The sequence below is a fragment of the Echinops telfairi genome, unplaced genomic scaffold (genome assembly GCF_000313985.2).
Source record: "Echinops telfairi isolate 266 unplaced genomic scaffold, ASM31398v2 ScPeMD7_31;HRSCAF=116, whole genome shotgun sequence".
NCBI lineage: Eukaryota > Metazoa > Chordata > Mammalia > Afrosoricida > Tenrecidae > Echinops > Echinops telfairi.
This window is the reverse complement of record NW_022103928.1, coordinates 64,041,483-64,066,927: the sequence shown is the minus strand read 5'-3', so window position 1 is coordinate 64,066,927 and position 25,445 is coordinate 64,041,483. Positions and strand designations below refer to the sequence as shown.

Genomic DNA, 25,445 nt, shown 5'->3' with positions numbered 1-25,445 from the left:
CCACACTGAGAGCTGATGGCGCCCTGAATTCACATGACTTTGCACCTACCAGCCTCTGTTATTCCTGTTTTCTGCATCGTTGTTTGTGGTTGCGTGAGTCTGAAGAGGGACTTATGAACTAGGATCGCATTTTTGGACTTGATTTGGACTGGGCTGAGATGTTTTCTTGAACTATAATCGCTTCTGGATACTAAGCTCTCTCTTGTACATGTATGACTGTCTCTGGATTTGTTTCTCTAGTCAACCCAGCTTAACACAGCAACCAGCTCCCTCTACGTTGAATAAGTTCCTTGACCTGTTTGATTGCATCAGTCTGTTGGTGATAAATGCTCTCAGCTGTTGTGTAGTTGAAACTGTCAGTAATCTGCCTTGAAGGGTACTTTTGCTGCATACAGAATTTTAAGTTGATTATTTTGCTTTCACTACTTAAAAAATGTCATTCTCTCATCTTGTGGCATACTTTGTTTTAGAGACTATTTGCAGAATTGTTTATGTGTAGTTGATGAGCTATTTTCTCCTCTTTGACTTCTTTTAAAATATTCTCATTCCTTTTTAAAAAAATTTTTTTCTTTTTTTCCTCAAGCAATTTGATTTTGATATGTCTGCAAAGGTTTAATTTGTATTAAACTTGCTCGGTATTTGTTGAATTATTTGGATATTTGGCTTAATATTTTTCATCATAATAGGGAAATACTTCTTTAGCTATTTTTCATCCCAAAGTTCTCTTCTCATTCTAATACCCGAATCCCACGTGTGTTGGGTGCTTTGTCTTGAATTAAAATCTCATTTTAATGTTTTGTTTCTTTTTTTTCTCTATATACTTTTACTTTAAACCGTTTTTCACTTAAGCTTTTCTTCTCTAATGTCCAATCTGCTGTTAAAATCCTACCTGTGAAGTTTTATTTTATGTCTTTTGTTTTCTAGTTGCAAGATTTCCATTTGGTTCTTGCTATGGTTCTTGTCTGCCTTTCGAGATTCCTTCTCTCTCCACTTATGTCCATTTGTTCCTTTACATTCTCAAAGATACTTGTGACTTTTATCTCTTTCTGTTGATTACTTTGTTTTCTCCTGTCTAGGAGTACAGTCTCTTCCTTCCTATTTATAGTAATTTGGATTGTGTGCTGGAGCTTTTAAGTCCAAATTATATGTATATTAACTTTTGAAATTATATATATATCCCTTAATATATTTAAATCATACACAAATTTAGAAATGTATATTAAAGCCTTCTGAAGCATATATACGAAATATTTTTTTAACATTTAGAATTTAAAATTAGAATTTTAGTAACATAAGTTCAAGCTTCATATTTCTAACACCCCCCCTAATTCCAGGGCCTAAAATTTAACCTATCGCAGAGTGCTTGTGCCTCGCGTTCAGCTGCGAGTCATATGGTGACTGGGCCGGCTCGGAGCTCACGTGCTGTGGCTGCTGTGGTGGTCATTGTGTATGCTTCAGCAATGAAGAAGTATTTCCAATGGGCTTATAAACTCATCATTCGACCACTGGGAGCCTTGGCGATATAGCTGACTTTTAAAAATGATGTCTTTTATTCTGGCATGGAGCCAATTCCTGAAGGGCTCACTGGAGCCTGCCATGACCTGATTTCAGTGCCGGTGCCGGTGCATGCCTCTGCAGAACCCTCATCCAGACTCCATGCTCCCTGAACTTGTCAGCTGTTGGGCCCACCCAAGGACTCCACTGGAAATAGCAACCACCAAACCAGACACCCTGTGGACGCGGACTCATGGCAACCCCATGTGGGTGTCTGAGACTGTAACTCTTGATGGGGTACAAAGCCCAGTCATTGCTGCTCCCCAGGAGCTGCTGGTGGTTTCGAACTGCCAACTATGCAGATCGTAGCCCAATGTGTAACCATGGCAGCTCCAGGGCCCCTTCTACCTGGAAATAGGCAGTAAGTCAATATGATTGGCAGATAGTTACTAAAGTAGCAGCTGATTGAAAGTACAATGCGGACAGGTAAGTGGGTGATTTGATAGTGAGCTGGTGGACATTCTAAGTTGAATCCCGATGACGTCAAACATAGTGGACAGGCATGTGGAAGTCAGCTGGAAAAGCAGTCAAGGATGCGTAACAGGGAAGTCATAAAACTGGAATTGATTTGGTGTGTGATTAGCAGAAAGACCAGCTTTGCTGGGACGTAGTGCCAACAAGGCGGGGCAAGCAAGTCCCTGGAGTGGCTCCTCATGGCCCTTCGTGAATGGCGTGGAGCGTTTTCCTCATGTAATTGGGTGCTTTCCTAACAGTCACAGGAAACCTTTGCAAGGTTTCACGTAGGTGAAGCATGGACACAACAGTGACCCTCTGTTGGCAGCGTGGAAAATGGAGTGAGTGGGATCAGGAATGCCCGCAGGGAGACCATGGAGTTCCTGTTAGGATAGTCTAGGTGAGAAGTGCAGGTAGCTTGCTATCATGCAGGGTAGATGCCAGATCTTTTTGGAGGTAACTCCTCCTCCTCCGAGGAGCAGTAAAGAAATCGATTGGTTTCAAGCATTGAGTAGAGAGGTGCCTTTGAGAAAATAGGGAAAGCTGGGCAAGTGGATGCTCAGAGCTCTAGTCCAGCCAGGTTTGCTTCATGACCCTAGAAATGTGTGTGGAGGTGAAGAGTAAGTTGATCATGGGATCTATACTTTCATGTCATTTTCAGCTGAGTAGAGATTCTAACCATGAAGTTGTACTATGTAGGATGGATCCCAAGATCTCATTAATTTATACTTTTTTTTATTTAATCCTTTAAATTCTGTAAAATAGCTATCATGATACTCCTTGACCACACCTGCCTTATTGCAATTCAGTAGAACAGATAAGAGCACGGAGTCTGGAGATGGGCCCCCGGGGTTTGAATCTTGGTTCTCTGAATACCAACTGTGCTCCTCTTGGTAGGAAACATAACTTTCTGAATTTCCTTTTCTGTTTCCTCCATTGTGAAACAGGGAAAATCATTAAACCTACTTCCTAGAGTTCTGAGGAAAGCAAATGAGTTAGCTATTATAAAAGCACTTAGCGTCATTTCCTGCAGAAAGAAAACAGTTTCGTTAACGTTCATTGACATCTTTGGGGTGGTGCAGCTGATTAATGTGGTCATCTAAACAAAGGATTTGAGACTTAAGAGGCTGCTTGAGAGAACGGCACACTGATCTACCGAAAAATCAGACATTGAAAACCCGTGGAGCACTGATGTATTTGGGATTGCCATAGTTGGAATCAATTTGATGGCAACTGGTTCTATATGTTTGGTGGTGATGGTGGTGCTGATGGTGATGGTTGTGATGGTGGAGGTGGTGGTGATGGTGATGGTGGTGTTGATGATGGTGGTGGTAGCAGCCATTTGTAAAACCTGCCAGCACAATCCTGTCTGAGGATCTTTGTCCTTTTGTTCTCTCCATCTGATTTGCTGCCCCCGATGTCCACACAGCGTGCACTGGGTGAGTGTCTGCATGGCAGTGCGACTTTTCTTTCAGCTGCAACCACCGCACTACCCTGCCGTGTTGTTTTCCCAGAGCAAGCCTGACAGTCTGACAGAGTCTGTATTTGTGTGTTCGTTTTTGTTCATTTCCCCTCGACTTCTGTTTTGTTCCACAAAGCAGAATCTGTCTTCAACAATAACAAGGTAGGGTGCCTTCTCTCGATACATGTAGTACCGTGTATCCAGGTGAATGGGCTGTTTCAGTGACTGTCTAATGACCCTGGGGAATCTGTCAATGCAGGGGTTCAGAGTGCTGACTCGTCACACAGTCTCCATCCACGTGTACGTGCTGAAGCGTTTCTGATAACATCAGCTCCCACGGACACCCAGTAGTTCATGAACGTGGACTGCATGCTGCACCCACAGGAAAGCTGGTTTTCAATGCCAGATAAGAAGGGATTCAGCCTGCTGGTGTAGCTGCAGCAGCAGCTTGGTGCATTTCCTCTTTCTGCACACAATGGTCTTCCTGCTGTATTCTTGAATCCCTGAGCAGCCATAGCAACAGGCCTCAAGCTACAGCGCTTAGTGGGAAATGTGGATTTGCCTGGAATACCAGGGCTGTTTTGTGCTTCTTGGGGCACTTCCAGCCAGCCTACTGTCGCCAGGTAGGGTACCCGTGGCGTGATTGGAGATTTGTGGAATTGCCATTTAGCTAAGCTTGGAAAATAGCTGAGTTCCCCAAGAGATCACTTTTTACTGTGGTACACAATTTACTGGCATGACAAACTCTTCGTGCAGAGAACATTAGTGTCACACAGTGTTAAAAATCCACATATAAGTGGAACCACGCAGTTCTAATTCATGTTGTTTAAGGGCCAACAATCCAGTGTTTCCACACCTGCATGCAAGCAGCCCTGGGTGATATGTGAGACAGGAGGACATGTGACTAGATTGAGCCCACATGTGTATAGGTGGCTCTCGGCCTTTACCGAAGTCTGCCTGAGCTCATGGGTCCTAAGCTATATGTGGAGTTCTGCTGGTGCCGTGGGGTAAGCCTGGCATAGGTTGGTGGTTCAAACCCACCAGCTAGTCCAAGGGAGAGAGAGGAGACTTCTGCTCCTGCAAAGATGTGCAGTCTTGGAAACCCAAGAGAGCCATGGAATCCACTCAATTGCAGCATTGTGTTGTGTGTGTGTGTGTGTGTTTTAATTTTCAGTGGGATGTTGAGTCCCTGGGTAGTGCTAACAATTAAGAGCCTAGCCACTACCTGGAAGCTTGGTGGATTGACTGCACCCAGATTCATTCTGGGAAAAAGGTCTGGCAGTCTGCCTGCAATCCCAGTGGGCCCCGACCATTGACAATCCTATGGCGCACAGCTGTGCGCTGGCGCCGACACGCGTGGAGTTACCATGAGCCGATCCACTCGACAGCAACTACTTATCTTGTTTGTTTGTGTTAGACCTGTGTGTAACCTTCATCTGACTTTCTCTTTCAGTATGAATACTTCAATGCTGTGCTCATCAACGAGAGGGACAAAGACGGGAACTTTTTGGAGTTGGGGAAAGAATTCATCTTAGCGCCAAATGACCACTTTAATAACTTGCCTGTGAACATTAGCCTGAGTGATGTCCAAGTGCCGACAAACATGTACAACAAAGGTAAGGCCCTGCCTCAAGGAGGGACTACCCACATGCTGTGGCTGGTGTTGGATGCCGAGCTAACCAAACAAGCAAACCAACAAAAACCACTCAGAAGTATCAGTCATTCGCCCGGAGAGTCTGAGCTCACTGCCTTTGTGTTTGCGCCAAACTCCCTACCATGTAGAAGAAGGAAGGCTCCCCAAGCATTCTGTGTTGAGGGCCGGAGAATAAACAGTGTAGGACAGTAAGGCTCTATTGCATCTACTTAATGGTGCTGTTGTATTCTGTGAGAAACAAAACTATAACTACAAAGACAGATGGTTGGACTTGACCTTCAGGCTGCAGTGTACTGACCCCTGACCTAGTGCCTCTCCCGCTGCTTCTTCTGCTCCCAGTCTTGCTACTTAAGCGCTGGGGAGCACCAGGGACTCAATGCAGTCAGTGCTGGACATTTCCTTGAGTAGAAAGCAGCAGGGACATCTGTCATAGCTTCTTATGGGGCTTCCTGTTTCCTGGCTCATGACCCTCGAAGCCAATCTTCACATAGACACTAAAGTTCTTACCAAAATTTCCATCTGACATTCAAAACCCAGAACCAAACAAACCCATTGTCTTAGAGTCAGTTCTGTCTCAGCAAACCAGCGAGGCAGCAGAGAGCTGCTCCATAGAGTGCCAGCCTGGGATTCTTTATCTCACCCTGGGAGCAGCTGGAGGGTTTAAACTGCCGACCAGCAAGGGTGTAACCACTGTGTCACCAGGATCTTCCCATCCAAGTAGGGAAGTGAGTGACCAAGAACCAGGCTCCTGTATCAGTGGCACTTTGGTTGGTCCTTGAGCGCCACCTCCTACAGGCTGTGAGGCTCTGGATGCATCACCTCCTCTGTAAACCCGAGTCCCCATCTCTGAAATGTGAGGAACGACACTCTCAACCTCCTGGCGTGCTCCTGAGGACTGCACACAGGACGTTTGCAAAGCATCTAACATCCCCCGCTTCCTCCTCACTACTGAGAAGGATGTTGCTCTACTTTGGCATACATTAACAAAGAGCCTTCCTCCCTGAGAAGGAAATCAGGAATCTATGACCACTTCCAAACAAGCTTGCTCCTGTTGCCCATCTCTGCTGTCACGGTTTCAAAAGAACAGAACCCAGCTTCCATTGCAGCATGGGTTTCACTGTCTTCTGTGAGAGCTCAGAGGTTGGGGACTGTTAGTCTGGGTAGACCAGAGAAAGAAATAATGGACACTGATATGTATATGAGAAAAAGCGTTATAGACAAGAGCAACTGTACATTGAGAAAACTTCCCAGCCTAGTCCAGATCAAGTCCATTAGTCTGATATTAGCCCACATGTCCGATGCCAATCTATGAAGTCCTCTTCAGACACACGAAAGGCATGCCATGATGCCGAATGCAGGAAGATCACAGGGCAGTGGGTGGGAAGGCTTGTGGATCCAGTGGCATTGTAAGCATCTCAGTGCTGGCAGGGGTCTCCGTGTGGCTCCTTCCGGTCCAGGGTTATCGCTGCCATCAGTATAGCCCCATGTGTCTTGTCAGTAGAGAGTCTCTTGTAGAGTGAGCAGAGAGAGAGACTGTCTCCCACCTCCAAGGAGAAAATCCAGCAATCCCCAGAATCCTAGGGGGAAGGCCATACCCATGCAGAGGCCTGATTGGCTATACAATGATTGACAGGCTAGACTCCACCCCTTCACACATAATCCTCTCAAAGTGACAACAGATTATGTAACCACCACAGCAACAGGCTCCAGAGTTGAATTCTGCTCTTCCTGTGGGTGCTGGTGTTGTCCTGAGCAAGTATTGTGCCCCCAAGCCTCAGTTTGACCTATGCTAGAGAGAGAGAGAGACAATCATCTTTTTCTTTGATGTCATGAAACAAAATGTGGAGGAATTATTGAGTGTGTGTGTGCTTTCATATGGGGGTTTATCTCTTGTATTTTGTCATTGTTGGTAGCCTTCTTGACTCTGTGATATATGTATATTTGTTATGTTGTTTGATATATGAAACCCAGGATGGATGACTTTATAGAGACAAGGACTAGAATAAGGGCTCCTGAGGGGTATGGCAGGGAAGGTGGGGATTGATGGGGAGCTGCTATCAAGGAGTTCAAGGTTCACAGCCCTGGCTAGCTGTCGGGGCTTGGCCCAAGGTCAGCCAGATGCTGTAACTTGTCTCTGCCAGGCACTGAGTAGCTAGCTGAGAGAACAGGGAGGGAACTTGAGGAGAAATAGCCGTCTCCACGCTACCTAATTCAAATCAGCCCCAAACAGTCATTTTTCTCTTCAAGTTGCAGATATGAAGGGACCTTTTATCTTTAAAGGACCCCGAAGCTCAGGTTCAATTAATGGTGACATGGACCCAAACACATTCTCAGAGCCTGGTCACTAGCTGTGATGTTCCTGGGTGGGAAATCTGAACCCCGGCAAAGAAAACCAGCGTGAGACCCTGTTCCCCTGGCTGCCGGACCCCTGGGAGCACTGGGCACAGTAGTTTGGTACCTGGTGACACCTGCTGTGGTTCATCACTTCTGGTCATAGATGCACCCAGCTGACAAAGTCTTCTCGACTCCCGCGGTCTGCTCTCTGCTGCCTGGGGAGGCTTTTGCCCAGCTGTTGAGCCAGGTCGGTGCTTACTTTGCCTTCTGAGGCGCGGTGCACTTAGCCATGGAAAGGTTGCAAGTACAGAGCCGGTAGGTGGCATGTGCAGGAGTTGTCCTGCTTCCCGTGAGAATTCCAAGAGCTTTGTCCCTGGAGTCTTCAGGAAAGTGTCTCGGGCCACCCAGGGCACCGGTGCAGCTGCTTCTGCGTGAAAGCTCTTCTACAGGGGCCCCACGAGTGGCTGCTTCTGGTATCACCAGCCCCTGAGTCTTCCTCAGACTGCTGCCAACATCTTTTCCACAGTGGGCAAAGCGTGGGAAAGGGTGCTTTTGCAAGAGATGCTGATGAGCTGCCTGCAGATTGGCACAAAGCTGCACTCTTTTCCTCAGTATGTCCTCTGCTTAGGGTGTGGCATTTGCATATATGTGTAGTGATGTTCATGAACACTTATGCAAACCTATTATCTCTGTGTTTCTGTGGGTTTCCTGCATTGTGCCATTTGGGATCATGTAGCTGTTCAAACCAGCCTGTGGCCTGAGCACCTGAGACGGTCTGTGGATGCGGTTTCACTTTGGTTCTAGTTAGCACACCTTTATTGAGCACCTGACGGCTTTGAGGCAGCATGGGAGGCTCTGGGCTTCCAATTTTGCTCCCGAGTGGTTATACCTAGCAAACCAGGTGGGATTAGGACCCCTCTCCATTATGACCTCATTGCTTTCACTGATCATGAACATATCTTCAAAGACCCTATTTTAATACAAAGTCCAATTCATAGCTATGTGGGGTTGGGACTTCAGCATATCTTCTTGGGGGTGATACTGTGATACATTCATAAAGGCAAAGACATAAGCTTCCTTTGCAGCTCTTTCAGGTTGGACAAAGGAAGATGCAGGGATATTTATTGTTCTCAGCATTTCTAGGTGTTTATTGTTCTACATGTTTATAGCATTTCACAAGCATGGGTTCCTTACATATCCCTGATGCAGCCTCATGTGGAAGGTCGGATGAGTGTACTCAACACCATGTTTTCTTACAAATAAGTGCAAATTCAGGAAGGCCAAACGAAGGGTGCCAGGTGGCACAGGGATGTGGCGCACCTCACTTGGGTTCTTGATTTTCTGATGATGAATCCAACTTACAAGGCTGCCATGCTGGGCATGAGCTCTGATTGGTAAGTGGTCTGCTCGCGGATCCTGCGGTATCTGGGCATCATGGTTACTCCTGACCCACTGTGGGATGTGGCAACGTTCTGCCCAAGCTGAGAACCCCTGTCCTGGAGACCCAGGCACCCCTTCTGAAACCCCAGCTTTCTTTTTTTTTTTTTTTTTTTCGTGATCGAAGTGAGTTTTATGAGGGTTAGAAGAAGTTTCAGGTTTACACGGCACCCAAGGGGCTCCTCCCGGACATGCGGCCTAGCTGGAAGCTGCTCAGCATCCGTCCCACAAAGTGTGCCAAAGCTCTCTGCGCCTAAGTTCTCTCTCTCCCTTCTCTGGGCTTCTGCCTTTTCAAGGATTCCACAGGGAGGCGTGGTGGAAGACCCCTGATTGACCCCATTGGCTGAATTGAATTTACCTGGCTAGGTGAGCCAATTCAAGTTCACGCCCACCCCTGCCTACTGGCGGGAACCCTGGTCCCAAACCCCAGCTTTCCATGGACACTGCCAGGCTGAGCCCAGCTGCTAGAATCTCCACGCACTGCCCTCCTCGGCCCTCTCTTTGCTCCCCAACCCAGCCACTCCACGGCCGAGTTGAAGGCCCCACAAAAGGTGGGAAGAGTTGTTGACTTAAGTAGCTTTTGCTGTTAGCTCTGCAGAAATATCCCCAAGGCAAGAAACATACAATTGGCAGAGGAATGAACACAACTTATCCCCTGAAAATATTTTTTAATCTCTTTATTTGTTCCCTCGTTCACTCATCAAGTGTTCTCTGTGCAGGGCTCTAGAGATTTGCTTGTGACTAAGACAGACTTGAGTCTTGTGCCCACTTGGGGTTTCTTGAGCAGCAGGGACGGGAGTGGGCCTGGGAGGCCTGGCCATATGCACACAGGATAGGAGCACCATTGGCAGAGAAGCCAGGCAGGAAACAGGCCTGGGCAGAGGTTAGCTTTTCCCAGGAGAGGTCTGTGGCAGAACCCTAGCCCCTCCCCCCCACTGAAGAAGAGGGCAGGGAAGAAGGGGTATGGAGGCTAAGGGCGAGTGCTCAGGCCCCAGTGAATGAGCTCCTCTGAGAAGGCCAGGTGCCCCATGGGGGCCTGGCCCCTGCTCACTTCAAGCATCCTCTAGGACATCCCAGGGCTCCGTAAATATGCCTTGGCGGGTAAGTGAATGAATAAGTATATTGCACTGGAGAAAGACAGCTCTCACCAATGAAGAAAAGGCACAACAACTCTCCCTTCCTCTTCGTCACTGTGGAGAGGTGGGTCACACACGCCTGCCTGACACGCACAGCCTGGACCACTCCTTCGTCCTCTGGATTTTCCGATGGGATGCCCACGCCCACCAGACCAGGCTGTCCTGTGCCTGAGGGGCCAGCTCTTCCTTGCTCCGGTGAGGAGGAGGCCGACCCATCGCCAAGGTCTGGAATCCAAGAAATGGGTCTGCCTGCGACCACCCGGCAGGCTTCTCCAGGAAGCCCAGGAGAAGGACAATGGTGTGGTGAGGTGGATCTGGTCCCCAGGCTCAGCAGCAGAGGCTGGAGAGTCTGTGTTGGTGCTGACATGGGGAGGGGCACTGGCCCTAGAGTTTGTCAGCTGTCACAACCTACATTTCTAAAGTTGCCTTTGATAAAGCACAAGATGTGCTTTGCCAAACACTTTTCCTCTTAAGTACATGTGTATATTTTATGTCGAATTTAATCCATGTGTTTCTTACTCATTTACCCAGAAACTATTAACATGTCGTTTTCTCCAGAAAGAGCCATCTGATGTGCATGAGGGTTTGTGAACCTCTTAGAAAGCGGTTTCAGGTTGTTATTTTCTCGTTTCCGATAGCATGCATGCATGAGGGAAACAGAAGATGAGAGGGAGAGGGGAGTCAGAGGGCGAGAGAGACCCCGCCGACTCAGAGTTGGTAAACACACTCCAAGGGCAGTACTTTTTCCTCACCATTCTGAGTCGTAGCATGTGGAGTCCGCTTGAACCGGCTCTCTGTTCATCTTTGGACTCTCACTGGACCTGAGGGTGGGGAGGCTGGACATGGGCATTTGGGGCAAGTTCAGGGGAAATAGGTACAAGCTCATTGCATTGGTTCTGCAGAGACACTCCCTGAAGAAGCCCCCCACTAATGGCCCTGAGGCACCTGCAATTCTTGTCAAGGACAGTCACTTCCTGAGTCTGAAGCTGTGTGTCATTTCCAGGGGGACTGCACTGGCTTTGCAGGCCCTCCAGGCTGATGGGGGGCCGTGGCCGCCGTGGGAGTGGGCTTGTTGTGTGAAGGAACTGAGTACCGTCACTCCACAGCCCGCATCGTTTTCCTCTCCTCGCTGGGAAATGGTGTCTTTCTGTCAAAGAGCCAATCTTGCCGAGTTAAAACTCAGCATGGGTGGTGACCGACTTCCTGTTCGTTTTGCCATTCCGCCATGCTTCTGCCTGTGTGTGCAAACATTGCCTGCATATATGTGTTTGTCAATATGCAGAGGTTCAGGGGTAGATCTTGCTTTTTTTCTAGGAAGTATTGTTAGTGGAACGAGGGTGAGTTGAAGGGCCTTAAACTATGCTGTAAGCATATTTTTAGCCTAGAAGTTATATTTATTAAACAAATGAATGATGATGAAAAGTGACGGAGTTGACACTTCTCAAGATCCAGGCTTTGTCGCAAGCAGTTTAGCTGCATGACTTCCTTTTTTTTTTTAATTGTTCTGATGGGTGAACCCATTGCTGCAGCCAAGGTGTCCATCCGTCTTGTCCAGCATGACGTCCTTCTGCGGGGTATGGTCACTCCCGATTATGTGTCCAAAGTCTGTGAGACAAGTCTGACACACGTTTCTTGATTTGAAACTCTATGGTATTCCCTTAGTTGTTCTAGTGACCGCCTCGTGGTCCGTGGACAGGCTCTGGATGTGCACAGGAAAGCAGTGTAGAGCACCAGGTAGTAGAGCAGACTGTTCTTGTGTTGAGGGAGTACTTGAGTGGAGGGCCAATATCCATATGCTGCCCTAATACTTTATGAATAAATGTATGTACATAGATCTATTCCCCTATCATTATATATAAATGTGTTTATTTTTATAAATAGGGGAGGGAGGAAAAATGAGGAGCTGAAAACAAGGGTTCAAGTAGAAAGAAAATGTTTTGAAAATGATGATGGCAACATATGTGCAGATGTGCTTGACACAATGGATATATGTATGGATTGTGATAAGGCCTGTAAAAGCCTACAATAAAATAAAGTGAAATGTTTTAAAAAGCATTCTGGAATCCCTGTTCTGCTCTGGGTGGTTTGCTCTTACCCACAGAGTCCCTTGCATTCAGAATCAACCCCAAATGCCCAGAGGTTCAGAGAGCTTAAGCTACCTGTTTTGGATCATTGAGCTGGTGACGTGAGACAGTCTAGGTGCAGACCCAGCACTTGGACTTCAGAATCAAGTAGCCCTAGTGCCTCATTGTTCTGGGTTCTACATGCAGCCACCTCCTCTGCTTCCAGTGGTTGTGCCTGTGATTTGCAAGGTGTGCCCTGCCTATTGGCGTGCACACTCAATATGGGCTGCAATTTGAAGTTCTTGTTTTCATCAAATTGTACTATTTTCTTCTCAGCATGTGAAAATCTGTCATAAATGAACACTATCCTTATTTTACATAAGCACATCCAATCTCTTTCCCTTGTCTAAATAAAGCTATGGCACAAAGTCTTTTTTAAAATGTGAAGAAAATCTTCATCGGATGTCAGTGGATACCGACTGCTTGCATGTTGGGGAATGTTTCTGTTGGGGATGAGATCACGCTGCAAACCTGTGGTAGGAAAACCGCACGAGACCAGACGAGTTGGGAGAAAAGGCTTCACAACGTGCAGGCTCTTTGCTGCCACCACACTGTGTCCTTGAAAAGCTAGCCCTGGAAACACCACCCGATCCAGCAGTCCCCTCCTACGTGCGAGTCCTGGAGAAACGAGAGCCGCAGCCTGAGGACGCAGAGGCACGCTCACCCTGTGGCAGGGTTTGCACCCGGGACAAACAACTGTCCCTCAGGGGACGAGTGGGTGAATGCATTGTAGTACCTCCAGAGGGTCTTCAAAAAGCTTGTGAGACTGGGGTCGTCATCTTTTAACTTCCTTTTCCCATGAACTTTTAAAGGCCCAGCACACATACAGTGGAATACGGTAGAGTAATGATGAGGCCATGCAGTATCACAAAACATGGATCAATCTGGAGGACACTATGCTGAGTGAAAGAAGGTAATCATAAAAGGACAAACATTAGATGTAATAACTTTTATAAAATCTAGAAAGATTTACGCAGAGAAAGGACACATCTTTGTTGTAAAGAGAGAAGAGTGTTGTTGGTGAGGTCAAACAGCAGCAGCAGCAGCAGCGAACCTTGTCATTTCCAACTCACGGTGACCCTGGAGGGAGTATCTAAGGCTGGCAACCTCTGCAGGATCAGGTAGCCTCATCTCTGTCCCACACAATGACTGGTGGGTTTGAACCACTGACCTTGAGGTCAGCAACCACCACCAGGTCCTTTGGTTGGTAAATAGTCCTTGCAAATAGTTGTGGGAGGAACTGTAGAGAAGCCATGTAAAATGTCCGCTCTTGATGTCCTGTTGTGCATATAAGCATCGTCAAGGGGTGCAGGTCTCTCCCAGAGAACGCCATCGCGTTGTATGTGTCGGTTCTCTCTAATTTGTGGAGTCTTTGTTTTAATCACAGGACAGGCATTAATATCTCCAAAGGCAACGCTCTCTCTGGTGAGCCTGAACACATTGTGCTTAGGTGAAAAGTCGCCAGGGGACACCACTGAATGACAAAGATGTAAAAGAAATTTGTAGTAGAATTCCTTGAAGGACATGCATGATGGTGCACACTCTGTTTAGCCCTTAAAGGGGTGTAGTGCTTACACCCTTGGCTGCTAACCACAAGGCCGGCGGTTTGACCCTACCAGCTGGTCTTTGGGAGAAGTCTGCTTCCACGCAGAGGGCGGCCTCTGAAGGCTGTCCCGCAGCAGGCCTCTGCCCGCAGGGTGGTGAGCAGCTGGAGCCAACTCAGCAGCAAGGGGGCGAGTGCATGGAACATTTCTGGAGAGCTGTACAGAAAATCCTTACACGAATACTCCACTTTTCATCCTTCGTTCAGTTTGTATGTTTTACCGGGGCTTCCAACCAATTCTTTCTGGTTTAGTTATGGCTAGTGAAATGTTGACCAGAATTTGTAAAATGTGGGCACACTAACACAATAATTGGGACAGAAAAAATTGCCAGTTAACAAACACTCTTGTACACACATAATCTCCCTCCTACAAACCAAGGACTCTGCGTGTGTTGTTGCTTAGCAACTAGATCTCCTGACAAGCTTCTTCTCAATCTAAAACAGGTGCCCCATTCCAAGATGGCAGCCAATGGAGCTCGGACTGTGTTTCCCAGCCCTGGCTGTGCTCCAGTCTCCCGCATCTGGCTCCTGAGAGGGCGCACTGCACCTCTTCCACATCCCCCTTGTGGCTCTGACCTGCCATTTGTCCTGGTGCAGCCACATTTGATCATTTCTGTCGGCTCCAGTTGTGCTGTGCTAGCCATGTCTGAACCGGTTGAAACTGGTTCAGAAGCCTGATTTTGCCAGGGGCCTGCACTGCCTTCTCAGTAATAAGGAACTAAAGAACAAAAGAACTTGATTTGCAAAAGGTACGCACCTGCAGGTAATTTTAGGTGTGCATCTCTGACAGAAGGAAATATACCTGCACGTGTATTTTGATGTAGAACTTTCTGGGTTTTGATGGAAATGCTTGACAGTAGTTTTGTCTGAGGCAGTAGGACCATCATGCATGTCTTTTATGGCTGGGCAGTGAAGGTGCTCTTCACAGCAAATACTAATAGATGTCAAGATTGTGTCCCATGGTGGCCATGGTTGTGTTCACGTGCATTTATGTGGTGGGAAAAGAGGGGTGGGTTCCCTCTTAAATTGCTCTATGAGACACAAGTCACTTGCTGGTGAGTGTCACAGACATGAGATGCCGTGTCTCAAACATGAATAAATAATTCTGCTTGGGAAGGTATCGCTAGTGTTGCTCAGGTCCTGGGTGAGAACCAGGGTTAGAAGGGCAGGTTGCTGGTCGAAAGCCAAAGGTCAGTGCTCAGGGAGTCTCCTTGTGATCACTGTCATGGGTGGCACATCAGCCAACTACATGAGGGGTTTTCACCTTCCATCCGGAGGCCTTAATTGATGTCCCAGCAAGGGACCTGATGGAGGCCCAGAACCGTGTGGTCCAGGAGGCGCTCAGCTCATCCTCTGTGCTGCATTCCACTCTCTCAACCTGTGTCAGCAACATATGTCACGGGGGACGTGGACGGGAGGCTCCATGTGGTCCCCTTTCGTTACCAGAGGAAAGCTTGGGGGCCCAGGTAGACTTTGTAACCAGGATGCCCACTCTTCATTCTATGCCCACTCTGTGCTCACTGTTCAGTTCCTCAAAATACCCACCCTGTGAATGCTGGGTCGCCAACAGTCCGTGCCTTGGATATTTGGGCTGGATTTGCAATAAAAGCGACCAGGTGGCTTTCCTTCTCTTAAAGGCTGCTGCAGGTGCATACGCCCTCTCTCAAGTCCCATCCCCTCTCGTGTGCACCGGTCAGGGGATACTCATGTGCTCCCCAGGGCCAGGGCTTGTGACGCCTTATCTGCAAAGTGAGCTCCGTAAGGATCCTGGTCTGAGAGGAGAGGGGGCTCCCAAATGAGACGATCCTTGCACAGGACCTGTGCTTAGAGAGGGATGAGGCTGTGAGCCCGGGTAGGTATTTGCAGCCTGCACACCCGTCAGGAGCAGTTCCACTCTGTCCTATCGCGTTGCTGTGAGTAGAAATCTATTCCAAAGGTAGTGGGGACACAAATGGTGAAAGTTCTTGATAGCTAACTGAAAAGGTGGGCGTTTGAGTCCCTGCAGGGGGGCATCGGGGAAGTGGCCTGGAACGGTGATCCTGGGAAGCCTCATGAACCAGTTCTCCCCCTGCACTGGGCTGGAATCTTCTCCATGGCAGCTGGCAGGAACAGTGGCCACGCGGGAACGCTAGCTGACTCACGCATGTGGAGACTGGAGCCCCAGTCCCCCTGCCTTGTGGCCAGTGACTGTGTGCCGTGGCCACACCTCTCAGAGCAGCTCAGATGCTTTCCCGGTCCGGTGCCAAGCCAGGGTCCTTTCAGCCTCAGCCACTGAGCCAGTTCATGTTTGTGGCTCGTGTCACTGATAATCTGACTCCAGATTTTTTGCTTTTCCTGACACATTTAATTCTAGAATTTTCTCTTTCTTTCCCTCATAACTCATTCTAAGGAATTTGCTAGGGAAGATACGGCCAGAGTTGTTTCATCTCTCAAGAGAGGATATTATCTTCTGACACTGTCTTACTCCCTCTCTTCTCCCCTCCCAAGTCTCATTTGAGGTAATGGAAAAATGAGGGAGTTATTTTTACTTATCCAAGAAAAGTTGGGTTCATCTTTCCGAATGCAGATTCCGCCTAAAATAGTTTGAAATGACATTTGTTAGCTAGTGTTAGGGATTACCAAGCACACTGTCACTGGAGCAGAAAAAGCAAAAGGGACTTGGGGCCTGAGAGCTGAAGATGAATAGCTGCCCCGCCCCCGCCGCGCATGGGAGCCCGGCGCACTGCAGCTGGTGGTCGGAAGGCGAGGTGATGAATGGGCCCCAGGTCGCCGTGGGGAGGAGCCTTCTGCATCCCAGCTTTCTTCAGGTGACAGATGGCTGCCATTTGGTGATAAACGAAATGGCAGTACACATTCACAGCATGCTTGTTCTGAAGGTCAACTGCTCCTCACTTGCTGAGTGTATCACGGAAGAGAACTGCTCCCAAGGGACTGGTTTATCAGCGTGGAGGCGAGTCTCCTGTGGAGATTAGCAGTGATGAAGCTTGCCCAGGAAGGAACTGTAACAAACCAGGGTTCCCAGAGGTGTGGCTGGGCCTGGACCACCTTCCAGCCCAAAGACAACAATCGAGTGGCCACTCCCAGTTCTTCTCTTGGATCACCCCATGCTCATGCTCCTACCAGAGCTTGCCAAGCAAGGCTGCTCTCCATGGAGTCAGTAGCTGAAGAGCCCCAGCCCCCTATCCGTGGGAACAGGCAGTCCGATGGTTAACAGTGTGGCAGGGAGTCTGCAAAGAGACATGGCCCCTTCTTAGACAAGGCAGCAGCAAAGACAATCTGCCGTCCCCACTTTCAGAAGACTCTTCTTAATAAATAGCTTAGTCATAGGAGACAAGTAATATGCTTTCAGGCTGTGCCGGAAAGAGCTTTATCTTCCACTTCCAGGATTCTGGCATATATTTCTGTATAATGAATGGCCAAGTTAAAAGAATTGTTTCAGATACTGTCTGTCTCTAGAGGGATGGGGTTTTTATTAGCTCAACTTACACAGACCTAAGTCATATATTCTGTTGACATGAGAGATACTAAGGTCTGATTTTAACGTGGCGATGGTTGTTAACTTGTTAGGTGAGACGAGAAGTGAAACAAAGAGTTTGGGCACATCTTTTAGGCCTTGGTGTATCTTGGAGTGAAAAGCAAACGAATGAACGCTGAGATAGGGCATTGCAATGTTGCAGGAGCTAAATAAAATGTCTAGCTGTGGGGAAGCAGCTTTCACTAGCAGCAAACTCACTGCCATGAAGATGATTCTGACTCATGGCAACCTTATAGGACAGACCTGCGCCTGGGCTTCTAAGGTTGTTGATCTTCGCTGGAAGAGAAAACCTCATCTTTCTCCCTTGGAACTGCTGGTGGTCTTGAACTGCTGACCTTGTGGTTGGCAGCCCGACATGTAACCCATTACACCACCAGTGATCTGGTTTCACCAAAGAGCAGCTAGTTTTCTGGTGACCTCTGCACAGACACTGAGGAGGACGGAGCGAAATAGCCGATGCTTCAGTGAGGTTCTCGCCGCTTTCAGCCGTTGCTGTGGGTTCCAAGGAGAGGCAGCTCTGCGTCACAAGGGCTAGACCAGCACAAACGCTGGCCTGGAGTGGTTTCCTGGCTGGTCGGAGTGCGTACTGTTCTTGCAGGCAGATAGAGCCCAGTCTGCGCACAGGTAAGCTCTCAGTGTATTTGACTCACAGTTTGAGCTGTGTGCAAGGTCCAGCGTTCACTCAGCCGGCAGCCAGCTTCAGGAAGGTGCAGTGGAACCAGAGTCTGTTTGTGTTAGAGAGAGAGAGAAAGAGAGCCCCTGGGAAAACTGAGCAGCTGTGGGGTGAAAAGCGTCCACAACAAATCACCACAGGTCCAGTAGGCGCAGTTGTACAGCGATAATAAGTAAAGATTAGAGTCATAGAGAGCGTGAGAGGTAAAGCAGAGATTGGAATAATGGAGTCAGACACAATTCATGGTAGCATGCTCACCTCAGCCCCGCGTGGTGGTCCTCATGGGGGGAGCCCGGCCACGAGAGCAGGAGAGCCTCGGGAGTGAGAGCAGGAGAGCCCCAACTTTATTGCTAACCAAGGGTCATATATCATTAGGGGGACATGGTTACAGGTAACCGCACATCACAGGAAGGGGCGTACACATTGTAGGAAGGGGATGTACGATAGGCATAAGCGTAACCGGAAGGGGATGAGCTAGGGGTGTGCTCATTGTAATGGGAAGATATAGGGGTATACATATGACAAGATGGGCAGACCCTAGATTCATGATGGCAGCCTAACCTGGGTCATCCTTGGGTGGGTTTGACCTCTCTGGTGTCTCCTACAAGGAAACAGACAACTACTATCCTTATCAGAAGGGCAAGGGCCCTACTTGTTGTGGGATAAACAGTGGTGTCTGCTTGCTGTAGATGGCTACTCCTGATGACCTCCGAGTGTATAGTCATTCGCAAGCAACTAAGTTTGGCCTATATTTGGGGGAGACAACTTGGGAGAAATCCTTCTGTTTCCCATAAGGCTGGAGCGTCATTCTCATCTCAGTCCACTTACCTGCCAAAATCTCTCAGGGAGCTTTTTATTTTCATAACTGATTGAGCTGTCACCCCTTTAGCGCCTACAATCCAGTGGATTTGAGTAGTCACATGTATCTGCAACCACCTCCACAATCAACTTCAGGGCACGTTCTCACTTGCACCCAAATACTGTGCACTGTGGTCATCACCCCACGTGTCCAGGCGCCTCATCCCATCCCTAAACAAGCAAGAGCCTGCTTCTGCTGCCCTAGATTTGTTTACTGGGGACATTTTCATATAAATGTGTTCACGTAACATAGTTTGGGGTGACCGACTTCTCAGAGTTAGCATAAGGTTTTCAAGGTCCATCCTTATAGTGTGTTGGAAGGCCTCGTTCTCTTTAGGGTTGAGCGTTGCTCCACTGTGCAGCTACCCCGTACCCCGTTGTACGGAAGCACCCTGTCATCCGTCGACCCTGGGGTTGGATCTCTCTTAGCTCTGATGTGTCTGCTGACCTCTCACTCCGGATTTTCCCTTCTGGAGTTTACTGAGCTTGCTTGGGAAGTTGTCAACTATTATATCGTCAAACAGTTTTCTGTTCTTTTCGCTCACTTCTGTTTCTGGGTTTCTTATCACACGTATACTGGCTGCCGCACATTTCTCGGAGGTTCTGTTCAGTTTTCTACTTTTGTTTTTCTGTTTGTTGAGTTGCGTAATCTCTCTCAGTCTGTTCTCAGGTGCACGGTTTCCTTTTCCTGCTTCTCACATGTATTGGTAAGCCCTCTCATTAGCTTTGCATCTTGGTGGTTGTACTTTTTAACTCCTGAGTTTTGTTCGATTCGTTTAAAATCGCGCCCACCTCTCCACTGATGTTCCCTTTGTGCTGCAAGGGTGCCGTGCTGCCTTTGCTGCTTTCCTCGTGGTGTCTCTTAGTTCTTGGAACACATTTATCAGGACCACCTTGTAGTCTTTGCTGCTTCAAGTCCTCTCCAAGGGCAGCATGGGTCATCCGCTTGCTGCCTTCCAGTGTTTGAGTAAGACTCGCCAGTTTCGTTCCGTGTTCATGAGGTCTTGTTGGAAACTGGGAGTTTGAAAATAGACATGGTAGCAATTCTGGGAGCCTCGCCCCATCTTGGAAGTGGTTTCGTCTCTTTGCTACTGACTGGGGAATTGCTGTCGTGATGTCTACTCTCGCTTTCGGCTGTGCTCCTCAGGAGCGCGCCCTTGGGTATGCCCACAGTCACTCTGTGATCACAGTGGTTTGCTCGGGTCCTTTGGGATGTTTGCTAACTACCTCCAGCAGTTACACTCGACTACTTGTTGGCTGATGGCACTGCTGTTTACGATAATGCCTTGGGTATCAATTACTGATGCAATAGGATCAGCTCAGTCAAATTCATGCTTCTCCGAAGGGTGAGTTCCCAGAATTACTATTTGCTATCAATTTTTCTGAACCCGGTAGGGTCCCTTCTGGCTGTCTCCTATTTCTCTCTGGCAAACTAGCTAGTCTGAAATTGACCCTCTATCTCCAGTGAATTTACCAGTATCCTCCCAACTGCTTTTCTCCGTTGTTTTTGAAATTGCCCATAGGCTTGAATTCTCCACTTTTGATTGCAAATGACTCGATGCCTTTGGAAGAGACTCCGACTTCCCTGTTTTATGGCTTCTTCTCCAATGGGGTACCATCTTTGGGCCATGACTTGGGAGCTGGGAGTGGGGACAAGGGCACACTTCGTTTTGAGTTCCATTTGCAGTTTAGAAACAGCACTTAGGAGGGGATAGTAGTTCTAGGTAGTCTAGGCTGGACCCTCTCAGTGGAGAGCTTGCACCTCTAAGCTGGGCAGGGGCTGTTGGGTGGTGTCAACATGGCCATGTCTGGTTGGGGTGCTTCTGTGCACACGTGGGGCCAGGTAGAAAAGGGAGCCCCTCTCTCGTTGGGGAAGAGTGAAAAATGGCGACTTGCTTTTTCTCATGAGAAGCTAAACTGTGGGCTTGGAGCTGGGAGCAGGAGGAGGGTGGGAAGGAAGGGAGTCCCTCTGTCCTTAGCAACCCCAATCTGGATAGGGTTTCTGTCCTGCTAGAAGAAGGGGATGGGGGAGGGAGGAACTGGATCTTGCTTCTGATACCACAGGCTTTTACTGCATTACCAAGTTTTAGTAGCTGCTTTAAGGAGTGTTTCATTTGCTGTACACCCAGAAAACCATCCCGTTCTCACTCCTAGTAGCCAGTGACACAGCACAGATCCCCTGGGAAACCGGGCCGGGGGTTCTCCTCATGCTGCCGTACCATACAGTAGAACTACTGAACCGTCTGTTTCTCAGGTTCCTCTTTGAAAACTTAAGGCATCTGGGATGTGGGTCAGCTTGCATTCCACACAGGGCGTTCCGGGTGTGCAGCTGGGGTACAGAGCAGCCCTGCCGGGTTATGCACTAGACTGCAAGCTCATGGTCGGCAGTGGGAAACCACGGGGGGCACTGCGGGAGAAAGACGGGGCTCACTCGGGGTCAGCACTTCGCAGCTGTGAGGGAGTAAGAGCACGGCTTTGGCTCCGGGTCACAGTCCTGACAGGTCTGAGTTCTCAGTCTCAGGCACTCGAAGCTCAGATACTTAACCAACAACAGGAGGGTGAGAATGGTTCCCGTCCCGGAAGGCTTTCGTAAGGATTAAACGAGTTAACACAAATAAAGCACATGAGTAGAAAAAGGACATGCAAAATGTGAGTATAAAGCTGACAAAATACAATTATCAAGTGCATTATGATTGTTTTTATTACGTATTTATATTCTAGGTAGCTTCTTAGGACAGCATGCATGTTTTTGTGTCTGGTAAACATCCAACAAAAAGGGCTCTTGAGTTCCTGGTTTATCTTACTGATAGGCATTTTCTCTCCCTTGTGATTAAAATGGGAACCTCATCGAGCCCCTTCAGCTGTGCCAACATGGCTGGCTTTCTGAGTAGGCCCCGCTAGGAAGTGGGTGGAGCTGGGAGACTATACATGTTTTCTGTCCCAAATCTGTGTGTATCTTGTTTGTAACATCGTGGGCTCAGTATCGGCTTCTAACTGAAAGGTCAGTGGCTCGAACTCAACAGCGACTGCACAGGAGAAGGACGAGGCGGTCCTCGGCAAAGATGACCACCTTGGCAGCCGACCTTGTCCTGTGGAGCTCCTGCGCGTCCGAACCAACCCCAGGGCAGTGTTTGGGGGTTGGTTTCTGGCTTCATTGTACCTGTCTAGCACCATCACTGAACATCCTGAACTAGAGAACGGAGAGAAGGAAAAGAAATCAGACAGTCAACTGTGAACGTGTGGAACTTTGTTTTTAGGTGGGCCGAGGCACCCTCGGAATGTACCAAATCCAAAGCCTTTGCCCCTTTCCCAGCGCTAAGAATTCTGGCAGCTTGTGGAACCTGCCGCTCGCCTTCCTGCTCAGCCGCACCTGCATGTCCAGGAGCTCGTGAGCAGTGAAGAATCTCGGGCCCCGCAGAAACCTGGCTCCACTGGCATTTTTGTCAAGAGGGTGTTATTTGTGTGCCTGGTAAAGCATAGAGCCCTGATCTTTGAGATATCCGGTTTAGGAGCTGCAGCCACCAACAGCAAGCTTTGGAAATCCAGTAACCTCTATGCAGTGACCTCTGTGCATGCTGCTCATCAGTGGAGTTCACCTCACCTGTCTGACCTCCCCCTTTTCCCTCTGTGACAGGTGGGCAATGTCTCTCTCAGCTGGTGTGGTGAGCATCTGAGTATTGGACTTCTTTTAGTGCAATGCTCAGAAATGGTAGTTACATTGGACTTTGCCCTCATTCTGTCACTGCAGAAAAGTGAGCGAGTGCTTTCTGAGGTGTGATAATACAGGTTGGGGCCCAGACTGCAGGAGGGTCAGGTGAGTCTTGTTGAGGTCAATTTGTATCATCCTGCCTGCCTTCTCCATCGCTACCCAGGCTCTCTGTGGGCAAAACCATAGCATAGAAGGAAGTGTGTATAAAGGAAGTAACCACTCACACGCATGCGCACACACATTTGCTTTTCCCCTCTAGTATTGGATGTTCGGTGCTGTAATTTACACACACAAAAAAAGACTTTGCTTTGCATTGTTGAGAGTTCACTAATGGCCTTCAGGACTTGCAGCTCCGTGTCTTGGGTTGGCGGTGCAGAGACAGCCACAGGGGGAATTTCTGTGTTAGAAATGGAGGAAGCTGGCTGCCAGCTCCTCTCTGCTGCCTGTGAAGGAAGGCCTGTTCTTCTTGCCTTTGGGAGGCCCTGGATCTAAAGAGCCCGCAGGGATGAATTCACAGTGCCTAGCCACAGCCCTGGGAATGAGAAGACACTATGTCGATCATCCTTTGGGGAAAGAAGCAAGGCTTTCAGACATGACAGCAGCTTCCTTCCTGGTCACACGGAGGCATGGAGGCGTTCCTCCTCTGAGACTTTGGTTCTTACCCTCGCTGACCTGGGACTGGACACCAGAAGTAGATCTGCTCACCCATCACCCACTGGGTGCGCCATAGGCACTCATTCTAGGGTGGAGGTAGAGTTGGTGAGCCTCTGGGGGTGGAAGGAGTGGTGCTTTTTACAGGTGGTTATCTTGGGAAGGGTAAGAAGGAGGGCTTCTCTGTGGTCTGAAAAGTACTGACCATGCCTTTGTACAAAACAAGACATAAGCAAGCCCACGGAAAGCACCCTTCTCCTTCCTCAGCTCCTCGCAGGAAAGGCTGAACTCCAGGTGTCTTAATTAGAAGTACCGTTGTTCAGTTGGCCTCAATGAAGGTAATATTACCATTTTTCAAATCAGTTGCTGCATATCAGATATTGGGCTAAGTTTTTTCAGTAGATTATCTTAAAAAGTCCTTAAAGCACCCCTATGAAGAGCAGCCCTATTACCCTCATTTTAGGTGGAAAATGAAACACGGGGACACCCACGAGCTTGCCCATGGTCACCCCATCCAGTAATGGACACAGGCATTTTGCACCATGTCTGAATGCAAAGTCCTTGGTAAGAAATGGATGTCTGGGAGAGTGTGCTGTGTTGGCTGATTTGAGAAGGAAGTTGGGTCCCTTCCCTACACACAGCACCCCCTCCCTGCTGACCCCAAGCCCACCGTTCCATAGCTTACTTCCTTATTGAGCTCGGTGGCTGAACATGCCAGGACATATTTTACCTTACAGATGGGTAAAGTGTAACAATAGGGGATTTGAATGCAGAGTATAATCAAACCAGCTAAACCCAGGGTCACTGAAATCCTATATAGGATTTCTAAGACCGTGAATCTTTATAAGACCAGATAGCCTCTCTTTTCTCCCTTGACAAGGCTGCTGTCAACCTTGTCATTAGCAGTCCAACACTTATAGTGCCTTGAATGAAGGATATACAGGGGCTCTTATTCTTACAACTTTTCTACAAGTTTGAGAATGTTTCCAGATAGAAGATTTATGTCCGTGCTCCACTCCTGATCCAGCCAAAAAAACCAGGATGGTTCTCCTTAACTCCATCCCATGCTGTGCTTATGCCTGTAGGTGTGAATCCTCTTTGGTTTTACAGTGCACGAAGCTCAGGAGACAAAAATTAAAGCCCTCTGAGTCTGCAGAAAGGTAGGCTGGCAGTTTTCACTGCTTTCCCGATGTGAAGTGTCTCGGTTTCCCGTTCTCGCCCAGGACAGCTGATCAGCAGCCTTGGAGGAGCTGGCGTGCTCTAAGAGCTGCCCCGACTCTCACGTCTACACTTCTCACCTGACACAGGAGGACTTTTACATCTGGGCTGGTTTGGGATGACCGTCAGTTGGGGATGCACTTGGAGAGAGTGGATAGGGGTGTGTGACGGAAGGATATTCATAGCTCCTGTTAAGTGGCAAATTGAAAAACCCACTTAATCAAAAAAATGGCTGTGGTTCATCACATTTCAATCTCATTCTGAGCTGCCTCTATACCCTCAGAAGATTTCTTTTCCCCTGTGCAAGCAGAACTTTTGATTAACGTCTGCATCTATCAACTTGCAGTGAATAGGCTCGTCTCTGAGCACACGGAAATGTCATTCTGAGAAGGGCGGCGCCTCTTGCTGGAGGCAGAGAGTGCAAGGGAAGGGAAGTTTAATGGATGTGTGTGAAGTTCAAGTTGGGAATGTCAGATGTCATAGTTCTGAGGCAGAAGGATCGGCTACTTACGAGGAAACTTGAATTGCTGGGGGCTGGGACTGTCCTACTGGTAAACCCTGGAGGCAGCATGCAGAGATAATCATGTTATAAATGTGCAGCACGGGTATTTTAGTCATTTTCCATGTATTTACCATGCCGTTGCTGCACTCGTCCCAGCTTTCCTGCTCAAAACTTCAAATCCCTTTCACAGGCCCTGAGTGCCTGGAACTAGCCGAGCGAGCGGTTCCCTGTCCTGCGTTCACCCTCAGACTAGTTCCCTTCTCCGGCCCTCTCTCGCTACCCAGCCTGCTTCTCTGACATCACCGGCCACTGCCTGAGATCAGATTCCCAGCAGTCAGGCAAGGGCTGTGACTCCTGCACGACATCCCAGCCCCTCACTCCGCAAGCTCCTCCTTTCTTTCCTTTGCTAAGAATAGTTTTATTGGCACATAATTCATATATCACACAATCCAGTAGTTCAGTCATATTAAGAAATGTTGTGCAACTGTCACCACCATCAATCTTAGAACATTTTCTCTCTCTCTCTCTCTCTCTCTCTCTCTC

The 25,445-nt window shown here is 48.4% G+C and overlaps 1 protein-coding gene across 1 annotated transcript in view; it reads left to right on the top strand.

Moving 5' to 3' along the window:
* Nucleotides 1-25,445, top strand: part of CACNA2D3 (calcium voltage-gated channel auxiliary subunit alpha2delta 3) — a 982,973-nt gene that overhangs the window by 413,112 nt on the left and 544,416 nt on the right. The window contains exon 7 of the mRNA XM_004702433.2: nucleotides 4,923-5,085. Within this exon, the coding sequence (XP_004702490.1) occupies nucleotides 4,923-5,085 (163 nt within the window). The remainder of the gene's footprint in view (nucleotides 1-4,922; nucleotides 5,086-25,445) is intronic.